The sequence below is a fragment of the Hyposmocoma kahamanoa genome, unplaced genomic scaffold (assembly GCF_003589595.1).
Source record: "Hyposmocoma kahamanoa isolate Upper Pololo Valley unplaced genomic scaffold, ASM358959v1 90712, whole genome shotgun sequence".
Taxonomy (NCBI): Eukaryota; Metazoa; Arthropoda; class Insecta; order Lepidoptera; family Cosmopterigidae; genus Hyposmocoma; species Hyposmocoma kahamanoa.
In genome coordinates this window covers 4,564-17,097 of record NW_020654642.1, presented here as the reverse complement: position 1 = coordinate 17,097, position 12,534 = coordinate 4,564, and the positions used below count along the sequence as shown (strand labels likewise).

Genomic DNA, 12,534 nt, shown 5'->3' with positions numbered 1-12,534 from the left:
GACACTTTTTAGCGCGGACCCGACGTCCATATAATTGTAAGTCAATGTCACCCGGTATTATTTTTATGATATCGATAATCCTATCCCTTAAGAAGGCAGCAAGATCTGCACCCGTCTACCTGCTTCAATTACATTTTCTCCGCTTTATTTCATTTACATTAATCATACTACGTACCAATAAACAACTTTCAGGATTTACCTTTTGCCAAAAATTATTAACTTGAAGAATAATGCCCATATTGGACCATCTTTGATACATATTTACAAAATATATATCTTAGGACGCTGTTACTCTGCTTCCTCCATCAACGGTGAACATTGTCTACATGCATACGTATAATATAATAAACGTATAAAATAATTATAACGTTTTACAAAAAAATAATTGACCTCAAAAATTAGCTGCGCTTTCGCTGTTAGTTGCCGTGGTCTCCTGAACGATAACTGAAACGCATAATATGCAAGTCCTCGTCAAAAGGAACAATATGAGCCCAAACACGAGGTAGCTGCTGACTGCTGTCCACTGTGGAGGAGTTCCTCTCATCTGTCTCTCATTTCGATCATCAGCTCTAGTATATATAATATCTTCTTCAAATTTGAATGTGACCACAACAGATGTACTCACTTTTTAACAAAAAAAAAGGAACATCGAAATCAGTTCGTAAAAGTCGGACCATTTTTTTAATTAATCAAAATTAATGTAAAATGGTTCTTTCTTAATATTCAGGTGACGGGACAAGTTAATATAGTGATTCAGCTATTGGTGACTATCGCCACAATTTTTATAATTATAATTTTTACAAAAGAAAACTGGCACTGCCCCAAGTTCAAATTCTCGAGCCCAGTAGCCGCAATTATAAATGAATATTCTAGTTAGTTATAAAAATAAAATAAATGTAAATATAATAAATACATAATTATTTATTTATATATTTATCTTTCTTCCTACAACTTTACATTTAACTGCCATTTTGTAGGGAAATCTCATAAAATCTGATATAACTTTTTCTAGCGAACCTAACGAAAAAAGAAACGATTTTGTTGATTTACCACAACTATTGCATAACATTCTACTGATGACTAGCATGCACTGATTGTCGCTCTCCAATACCATGGATATGTCGGCGCTTACCAATATTGCAATGGAGTTGAGACTTCAGTTCAATAAATTAAATACAGCAGGAATGTTTGAGTAATTCGTTCCGGACAACACAACGTATGTAGTAATAAACAGATACGTAATCAGCGTATCTGTAAAATTGTATTGAGATGGAATGAGCAAAGTGGACGAATAATAAATTGATATCAGCACTGTGTGTGCTGATATCAATCATTTATGAAATAATTAATTTAATTTTCAAATCAGGCTAAATATATTAATCGCTAGGGCACTTGGGGTCTTTATTGTTAAAAACGGTAACCTATCACAAACACAAATTTCTTTTTACCGAATCTCATTATTCCGAACACGGTTCGACTTTTTGTGCATTAGTGAGATGACTATTTTGGTTTTTGTAATAGTTACAGAATAAATAACTTACAGCAGAAACATCGTTTGCCCGAAAAACTAATACTAGAATATAATTATGATCAGCTAATTGTCTTCTTTTTACAGAAGTTGGTTTGATCAATTCATGTTTGTTCTACTGACTGTCTGTTTTCCATGCAGTTTAGATTGCTGAATATTCCTTTCGACATAAGTATTATCCTTGTTAAATTAAATTATTATTATTATTATTATTATTATTATTTTCGTATTTATTTTAAACTCTCGCCTCTCCCAAGGCCTAAAAAATTAATTTTGAATTTTTAAATGGGAGAGGCGGTATTTCCCGGCAATGGCACAGTCGGCCGGGGTCAGGGACTCAGGTCCAAGAATCGGCGAACAATACGTGCCGTATCGAGCAGGACCGCCTTCTGCATTTGTGCTGGAAGCGACACGCCACAGAAATCCAACCGCCTCAAGCTGTTAGAAAGGCTGACTGGAATTAACCCATTTGTGGACAAAACAATTGGGATTATTTCAGTGGAGGCCACATCCCACATGTCGGTGATCTCGTACGCCAGGTCGAGATACTTCCGGCGTTTCTCGGTTTCAGCTTTCACGAGACCCTCGTCATGCGGGATGGTGACGTCCACAAGAAATACCCTCGACTGCGATCGATCCAATATCACAATATCAGGCTTATTCGCAAGAATAGTCCTGTCCGTGATAATAGATCGATCCCAATAAATTTTGGTGCGGTCATCTTCGAGTATTGGCTCCGGTGAATACTTGTAATATGGCAACCTCCGTTGCACTAGTCCGTACTTGAGAGCGAGCTCTTGGTGTAATATTTTGGCTGCCTGGTTGTGTCTGTGCAAGTACTCAGTGTTAGCAACAGCGGAACAGCCGGAAACAATATGCCTAAGTGACTCTCCGGGACGGCCACATGCCCGACAAATGTCTACTGTGCCGTCCTTTAGGATATATTTCCGATAGTTCCGCGTCTTGATAACCTGATCCTGTATTGCACAGACAAAACCTTCGGTTTCCCCAAAGAGGTCCCCGAAACGCAGCCAATGTAGGGAGGCTTTACGGTCCATAAAAGGCTCGTGGAGTACCTTGAAGAACCTCCCATGGAGCTCCTTCTCTTTCCATACGGACTCGCGGTCAGAAGTGCTGAGCACCACCGGGTCTCGCCATTCCTCTTTGGCCAACGATAAGGGAGTTAGCCCTTTATCACATGTGACAACCTCTCCACGAATTACGTCATCCGTCATCGTCAAAAAGTAGTTTCTGAGACTGCATATCTCGCGGTTGTGCATGGTTTTGACACTTAATAGGCCTCTACCTCCACACTTCCGCGGGACATACAATCTCATAACTGACGATCTCGGATGATGCATTCGGTGAGAGGTCATCGTCGTGCGGGCTCGTCTATCCAGAGCGTCTAATTCCGTCTGAGTCCATTTGAGCACGCCAAATGTGTACATCAGAACAGGCATGACCCAGGAGTTATAAGCTCGGATCTTATTAACGCCTGACAAATAGCTGTTTAGCACATTTTTCAGGCGCCCATAAAAAACCTCGCACACACCCTGTTTCACGTCTGCTTCCTTCACTCCGATGGTCTGTGACATGCCCAAATACCGGTATGTTTCAGTCTCGGAGAGTACCCGCAGGTGATTGGTGCCAATATTAATGCCATCAGAATGCATGACACGTCCCCTCTCAACATGGACCACCGCGCACTTATCGATCCCAAGCTCCATCCTAACCGAACTGCTGAAATCGTTGGTGATTGTCAGCAGCTCCGTCAATCTGTCAGCTGTGGGGCCGTATAGCTTGAGATCATCCATGTAGAGAAGGTGAGGCATTCGCGGCCCACCTCTCCGAAACTGAAAGCCTGTGCCCGACCTCTCCAATAGAGTACTCAGAGGGTTCAGGGCCAGGCAAAACCACAGTGGACTCAGACAATCGCCCTGGAATATACCTCGCCTTATTTCTATTCGGTCATCCGCATCCGTCATCCGCCGACCGTCCAGACTCAGGATCGTTCTCCAACATCCCATGCATTGCCCGAGGAAGTGTCGAACTGCACTGTCAATTTTATACAGTTCGAGGACCCTCGAGAGCCATGAGTGGGGCACCGAGTCGAACGCTTTCCTATAGTCTATCCAGGCAGCGGAGAAATTCCGACGGTTGCGTCTGACAAGTTGGCCAGCGACCGCGTCGATGAGGAGCAGCTCCTTACTACCGCGGCTACCGCCCCTACATCCGTTCTGAGCCTCAGACATCACACTGTTATCAACAATGTGCTGACTTATCTTGGAGCTCAAAACAGATGTTAAAGTCTTGTATATTGTACAAAGACAAGTTATGGGGCGATACTGTGATGGATCCACGGTAGCATCGCTCTTTGGAGCTAAATGAGTGACCCCAGTAGTTAAGAAGTTTGGGAGCGTCCCACTCTCAAGGGCACTTTGGAACTGATTATTATTATTATTATTATTATTATTATTATTATTATTATTATTATCGTATTTATTTTAAACTATTATTATTATTATTATTATTATTATTATTATTATTTATTAGGCGTGGACATAGCAAAAGAATAGGTCCGCTCGGTACCGCCAAATTTGTTTGAAAACTATTCTTCCACATCATAACTGTGACAACTGCGCTCCGATTCGTCAGCCCGAATTCGAAACAATTGACGGGTGTCGTCAATTGTTTCACTTCAAATCGACCAATTAACTTGAGCTTTGTTATAATGGACGAACATTGTAAAATTACGTATTTAATATTTAATTACCGATTAAATTTGATTCCATTTGTTTTGTAATTAGATGTTTTGCTGTTTTGATTTCAATTGAATTGATTTTTTAATCTGATTGAATTTCTGATTGAAATTTAATTGCTTAACGCCCAACACTGTTATATACTCGGTAGTTACTGAACACTTCATGAACACTAGAATGAAATTGACCGTAATATAGTCTAAGGTATAGGTATATCTGTCCACTGCTTAGGGGATGGCCAAAAAATAGTAGTCTAAGGTCCACTGACTAGACTTTGATATGACGGATTTTTCTAAGAACGACGGGTAACTTGCTAATGAATCTCACTTAATAAGAAACGGATTTATTTTTAAAATCTTTATATTTTCTGCTATTAAATGAATAATATTTCTCATTTTTATAGCAACACTACAAGACTAACGTCAGTTTTATTGTCATGTGTGTGTCATCTTGTCAGTCAGCTGTCAATTTTGCTACTGAGTCGCACGGGTGTCGAGTTGCGTATCGTAAAAATTGATTTATATACGCGTTATTCACAGTAAGCATGTGTTGTTAGTGCCGCGGGGCCAGGGCGAGAGCGCACCGCGATGGCCTACGACATCAGCTGGATCATCCCGCGGCTGCGTTGCCCGGGGACCCTATGGTCTTGCGCGAGCTCCTTCACCGTCGCCGTGGTGGGCCTCTTCAGCAAGCTAGTCATAGGTGCGCCTCCACACACCCCTACTCGACCTTCTGGATGCAATACACGCCCTCTTGTCGTCATCAAGTGTATGTAAATTAGGGTAGAACGGAACGCGCGATTACGAAATAGCAGCATGCGTGCCAGTTGTGAATACCAGGTTTGTGGGCGCGGAGCTATTACACAAGCCAAGCCTGAGGTCGCATGGACTTAGTTAACTAGTCAGCATTTTCGCGTGTCACGTCACCTCCATGCGGCGAACATGTTATGTACTATTTTCGCCGATTTCGCGCCGTTTTAATTTACTCGCGCACGAGTTGCAGGCTATTATAATGAATATTGATGACTAGTGCATACCTGCATACAAAAGTAGAACCTACTGTGTATTGACTACTAATCTTTCACAGTGCATCACAACCAAACTAAAATAAAAACCCCAAACACTCATCTTGACATATATTATATTGTATTGCCGCCGAAAGTTGAGCCTGTAGAGAAGTTAAGGCTACTAATTGTATAGCTAGTGGATGCCATAGAACTTTGTGTTAAAGGTCAGTGGCTCAGCAAACTCCTAATGACTTTGATTATGTTATTTATAAAAATATAACAAACTTGATTCAGTAAGTTGGCCTTGATGAGCAATTCCTTAACTGTCAGATAATTGGTACTGAAGGTTGCTCACACAATGTCGAAGTTCTATTTCCTGCACTCACTTTAGTTTGTACATTGCGCTTGTGAGCTATGACAAATATGCTTAATGTCCTCATTTTCATTGTTGTGCTTGTTGTATGTCTACAAAAAGATTGTCTTTATTTAATCTTATCATCATTTTAATACCATTAGTATCATTAAGTTATTGTGATTTGAAAACAAAAAATTTGCTTTCATATTATTGAAAGTAATCTATAAGTAATAAATCTTGACAGAAGTCTTAATGCCAACTAGCAATCAATTGGAATGGTCACTTCAGATTTGGCCTGGTTTGTTTACCTCAAATAAGTTATTTGCCCATATTTATTATACAAAATACACAGCAATTAAGTTTTATTTATTTATTTCTATTCAGCGCTTGGTTATTCATTACCCTCATTTTATCTATGAAAATTACCAATATTGTGAGTATGATGTTTATTTCAATAACAACAAAATTCAACAAATAGTTACTCTTTTATCATTAAATAAATAAATACTAAAAATGTCTTTTTGACATTGGGGAATAATTACAAATCTAAAATTACAATTTCTTCAATGGTTGTACTTGTGACAGAGGCAGAGTTCACTCTCTTCACTGTGCTATTGTTTGATTACGTCATAAAAGTACCTACAGGTATACTATGCTTTACAATTGACTGTTGTTTTTGTTATTATTACACTTTTGCATGATAATTAAGTGCCACAAAAGAACATTCTAGTCAAGTAAATGAAAAACAGTTTTAAAGCCTATTATACATTTTTAAAAACCTAATAATAATTTTATAATCTCAAAGCTTATTACAAAACAACATTGAGTGTAAGTACATGAATTTTGATTTCACATGCCATAAAATGTGTGTGAGTGAAATACGATAACTTGTAAATTGATCATTCTTTTGTTGTTTCAAAAACTGCAAGTGATCTAGATGACATAGAACACTTGTAGTAAGCTTTATTCTCCATTAAACTGAGGGCCAGGATCCAGATCTTCATGGTTTCAGTAGGTAGAGTGGCAATAGAGGAATCTGAATAATCAAGTGTCTTTCATTCCTCAAACAAAGCAAACACACCTTACAACGCCTTAGACAGACAGAAAGATAAACATTTTATTCAATAATGTCATACAAATACAGATTAGATACTAAAAGGAAAAGTATGAGGTTTTTTATTGCGAATGCATTAGCCTTACTTAGACAAAAACTTGTATAAATAGATTTTAACTAGAGGGGGATACTCTTGCATGACTAATCATAATCTGTAATAACCGGAGCAAAGGTGAAGGGCGTTCCCGCGCATATCTTCTAAACGAAGGAAGGGAGGGCAGTGCATATAGTAATCATGGTTGTTTCATATTTTTGATGTATGGTTGCAGAGTTCCTAAACAAGACCACGGTGTACAACGGCGAAGCTTTGAGAGAGGCGGTGTCGCGGCGGCCTCACGGCGTGCCACTGCTCACTGTCTCCAACCACCACTCCTGCTTCGACGACCCCGGGCTCTGGGGTAAATTAACTAACCAACATGACACTATGTACTCGCACGCGACACACTGAGGCGCGACGAATAAAAATTCAAATTCATTTTATTATCAGACCATTTATATTTTGTTCGTAACAAATCTTATAAGCTAAGTTAGTAGAAACAAAGAGATCAATTATAGTAAGTTAAATTAAATTGCATTATTATACATATTATGTCCACATGCTGCACAATAATAGCCGCGTAGACCGTGTGAATTCGGTTCGTACAAATGGTAAAAAGTTCATAGTCTGAGCGCGGCGTTGTTAATACTACATTGGGCACTCCCCGAAAATTGTTTACTATACTCTAGTAAATATACCTAATTTGAGATTATCATCTCAATAATATGATTACCGACTACGTTATTGTAAAACATTTGTCACCATTATAAAGGACATTTCGTTTTGTAACATGTAGGTAATCATCTATCATGTGATTAGATATGTGTTATGATCGGCTTCGCGCGCACTACTCACTACTCGTTATAATCTCTGTAATATACGGTTTCGTTTACTATTCTCCGATTAAAATAGCAATGTCACGCATTGTTAATTCAGTCCAGGACTTATAGCATTCGACAGGAAAAAATCCTACTTCTCTTGGCTTTTAAAATCTACACTTTAACTTTTATTAACTTTTATTTATACTTTAGTTATATTGCGATTTCACTTGCGATATCGTTTATACTCCTTATATTTAGGCAAATGCCTATTACAGTATATCGCACAATTAACGCGAAAGATAAACGATAACAAGCCGATAAACGACACGACGAACCGAAACACTTGCTATACATAATACGTACATACTTCTTGACCATTCTTTAAGTTGCGCACGAAAACAAATACTATCGTAACTCAAAATTGGGTGAATTGAGAAACATGATTTGAAAATATAAAAAAACTTAAAGAAACCAATATATATATTCTCGTTTATAAATGGATACTTCAGTATTATGTACAAATAAAAATAATCACGTTATTCAATTATTCCCAATAAAATCCATTCATCCATTATTTTTATGTCATTTTCAAATTGTGTTTTCTTAATTCCACAATTTTGAGTTACGACAGTACTATTGGTTTCATATGCTTCATTTTGTATATTGCACACGCGTTGCATATTCCCTGTCGCCCTTCCGCAATATAAGGATGGATTCCGTACGATATAAGGATGATTATCATACGATACACCTAAGCCAGTGACGCACTTATGCCCAAGTTACCTTTTTTTTCACAAATTATCGTAAATACACGTAATTTATTTGTAAAAGAACCATAACAGTCTTTAACAACGCCCGCAGCCGTGCTACCCCGTTCCTCTTGTATTTAAGTCCAATCAGTCGTAAATGTAATGAATAAGAGCCGATCGACTGCCTGTCATTGACATTAAGTGATATACGAGTACCACTAGTCGTCGTTGTTTACGAGCGGCGCACGCGCACGATCGCGCCTCCACTCCTTATCAGCGCGTCACTCGCACCCGCCGAGGCGTTTGACCCATTTATTATGGTTTCCTTGTGTCAATTTCCCTCTAGCCTATTCAAGTATTATATTTGGCTTTAACCAGAACGCCAAGAATGATGATTCTCTAAACATTACTACAAATGAATACCTGCGTAAGATTTCAGGAACGTCAAGGTGACGGTGTTTCAATCAGACGTGTGGCCGTCATCGAGTCGCCTCACAGTCTCGCAATCGCATTGTTTATTGTTATATATGACGTGTGCCTTTATGCGAATGGGTTCACTTAACCGCCACTTACGAGCGTTACGATTGTCTCATTGGCTCGATCCGCACCGGCCCCCACCGGCCCCGCACCAGCCGATGCAACACTGGGGGTCTAATAAAATGGCTTGTTTGTTTTGGTACTCACTCGTTTCATTTATTTACATTCACGAGTGATTTTAATAGAAGTCGTAACAAACATGATTGCTCACTGTTAAAACCGAAAGTAAGATTGCAATTTGTTGCAACTTTTACAAATCTCAGATTATGCTAGTATAGTAGAGAAGAAACAGATTTGTAGGTAAATAAGCAAAATGTGTGCTATAACGGCGCTCTATGAAAAATGGTAGAACAACAGCTGCTCAAAAATCGTATGGTTCAATGTCTCAACTGATACATACATATTCAATTTTATTTGATAGTTCAGGTGTCATACTTTAATATATTGTAGGTGTTTTTTTTTTAATTCTTTTTCGCGTTTAACGAATAATTTACAAAAGGTAAGAACATATTTTTAGAGCCTTTCGTTCCAATAAAGATAAGAATATGGTATGAAGACGTTTTCGAGGCGAGTTCGGACTCATCATTGCTAAGTCGGTGCGAGACAGTGGTAATATCAATGACGGCGTATAAAGGAGCTTCTCGTAACGTATTTTTCAACACGTGAAACGTACTGAAGTGCACGAATAAAGAATCTTTTCGGGTTTTAAGGGTTTCGTGCTTATTCATTGAATGATTATCATTAGTAAAACCGGCGGGCGTCTGCCGCCGTTCAGTTAACTCGCGACCACGGAGCGTGCGACCGTTCGGAAATATCGGGAGAGTAAAAGTAAATGACATCGTGGTGAGAAGCCTGAAATTAGTTAAAATCATTTAAAGAACCTTTTCATCTCATCTGCTCGTAAACGGTGCCATAACGTACAGGCAGTCTTTAAAAGTCGGGTTTGTTTATAATGTTTTTTCTTTTCGGTAACGGCTTTTCGAGGATTTCACTGCACTGGAGGCACTATTGTTACAAGTTAAGGTCGAACGTCTTACAAGAAAAGAGTTAGCGGTCGAGCGACTCGCTGCGCCTCGCCAAGCGAGTCCGCCTGACGCCGGCCCCCCGCAGGCGTGCTGGACTGCCGCGCGCTGGTGCGCGGCGCGCGCATGCGCTGGTCGCTGGCGGCGCACGACATCTGCTTCACGCGCGCGCTGCACGCCGCCTTCTTCGCGCTGGGCCGCTGCGTGCCCGTGGTGCGCGGCGCGGGCGTGCACCAGCCCGCCATGGACTTCTGCGTCGAGCGCCTGCGCCGCGGCGAGTGGGTGCACATCTTCCCCGAGGGCCGCGTCAACGCCGAGAAGGCGGCGCTGCGCTTCAAGTGGGGCGTGGGCCGGCTGGTGCACGACGCCGCCGCCGCCGCCGCCGCGCCGCTGGTGCTGCCCGTGTGGCACGAGGGCATGGACCGCGTGCTGCCCAACCGCGAGCCCTACCGCCTGCACTTCCGCAAGCGCGTGTTCCTGCTGGTGGGCGAGCCCATCCCGCTGCAGGCGCTGCTGGAGCGCCTGCGCCGCAGCCACGCGTCGGAGGAGGAGACGCGGCGCGCCATCACCGAGCGCGTGCAGGAGGAGCTGCTGCGCCTGCGCGCGCGCACGCACGCGCTCATCCGCCAGGCGCTGGGGCCCGGCGCCGACGGGCTGCTGGACGGCCGCGACGCCGACAAGCAGCACAAGCCGGCGCTCAACGGCGGCGGCGACGCCCGCGACGCCCGCGACGCCCGCGACGCCCGGGACCGCGAGCTCTAGGCTCCGCCTCGATTTTGGAATATTTATTTTTCTACCTTAAGAGATATTGCGGGCGCGCCCGCCCCTTGCGACGCCGCTCGGCGACGTCTCGACGAGCGTAACGCGCATGAATGACCTCGAGTTGTACACGATCATATCACTTTTGTAAGCGTGTCCACGTGCGCGACCTTTAGGTTGTTGCCGTTCGGGCGCCGCCGCGGGCCCCTCCTGCATTATTTTCGATTCTCGCTCCTGGCGACTGAGGCGCGGGGCCCGCGGCCGCGCCGACGCCCGTTGTAACCCCGCCGCTGTAGACGCGCAATACCCGAAATGCGAGTAAACCTCGGCCCGCCGCGCCCGCCCCTCGTCCGACCGACGCCTCGAGGGGACGGTTGTTCTCTTTGGAATGCACGAAAAGGGTATTACGCGCCTGAATAACTGGCTATTAAAGAAACCTATGTAAATTGTGCGGGAGCTGGCCGCCAGATAATCGACTTCATTAAGTATTGCAAAAAAGACAAGACACGTTAACGAGTGCTGCCAAGAACGGACGATTAACCTACTGGCGCCAGATAGACAGGAGCTGTGAAAAAAGAAATAAATCCTAAAGATGACGACACAGCAACGTTCGTGCCCAACCAGCACTGGCAACGTTTTTCCTCTAGGAACGAACGGGTAGCATTTCAGACTTCGTTGCCGTGCCGGCACCGGAGTGGCACGTCTCGACTCGGGGTCACCTCCGCGGTCACGCGGCGCGTCTCGCGCTCGGCTCCGCGCCGGGAGTGCAGCAAACAAAAGACGGGAGCAGTTGCGTGGCTACTTCGGTTGTTATCAATGTCTAACCGCTTGCAAAAACCATTTGAACGATTGTATAGATGTCCACGTGTGTATAGCGGCTAAACGAGTGCGAAGCACCAATGGTGTCGCGTGTCTCGCACCTCGACCGACGTCGCCGGCGCAACCTTGAGTTTTAAATCGATTTACCATTTAGAACTTTTTGGTTCTATATTTTTTTAATATCAAGAAATGTACAGATACTATTATTTTAGACACTAATGTAAAAATGTATACAATTTAAATCTCACCTGTATTTTTTAATGTTTATCGAGTGTAAGTACATTTAAATGTGTATTTTCCGTAATCATATTAATTCCCACCCCGACACGATCTTTGTCGCTATAATGTAACATATCCGCAGAGGGCCGGCCGCCGGCTCCTCCTCGGAACGTCGTTTTGTAACAAGTTTCCAATATTTTGTACTATATATCGTTGTATAGAGTAATGTCCAACCCGACATGTACCGTTTTGTAAGCGAACTTTGAAATGGAAAACTTTATACGCCTACGTATCTTAGTAAAAAATTTTTTATGTATACATACGAAAGGTTCGGCCGAATCGTCTCTTATAAGCATTTACAAATGTACGTACAAGAAACGCACAAACGTATAGCACTAAGTCCTCGCCGCGGACGCAGCGGCGGCGACGCACAGTGGGCTGAAAACCGGCTTTCATAGACTTAGGGACTTTTATTTTAAAGTGTCTTTTTTTTTGCTGGACATAGATTTGGTTCTCTATTACTATGCTCAAATTTATCAAGCGAGTTATTTTGACATGAAAACTTATTAGTTCTTTTTTTTTTTCAAAAATATTGTATGGAGCTGATATGAAAAATCATTATATCTCTGGGACCGCAAGGAAAACCGTAATATCTTTACAGACGGTAATAGTACTATTTATGTGCGACTTTTTGACATACTTCATATAACGGTAAACACTGCGGATTTTTTTTTTAAACTTAAAAAAAATTTCGGGGACGCCTTTTAATGCGAAAGATAACAAATGCACATTATTAAGATGTAGTTACT

General features: G+C 42.1%; 1 protein-coding gene across 1 annotated transcript; it reads left to right on the top strand.

Moving 5' to 3' along the window:
• Positions 1 to 4,821: 4,821 nt before the first annotated feature.
• On the top strand, positions 4,822 to 12,150 carry LOC113236259 (tafazzin homolog). Its single transcript, XM_026472264.1, has 3 exons — positions 4,822 to 4,989; positions 7,032 to 7,160; positions 10,017 to 12,150. Exons 1-3 carry the CDS (start codon positions 4,875 to 4,877, stop codon positions 10,688 to 10,690), a joined length of 918 nt encoding a protein of 305 aa, XP_026328049.1. The 5' UTR covers positions 4,822 to 4,874; the 3' UTR covers positions 10,691 to 12,150.
• The last annotated feature ends 384 nt before the right edge of the window (positions 12,151 to 12,534 follow it).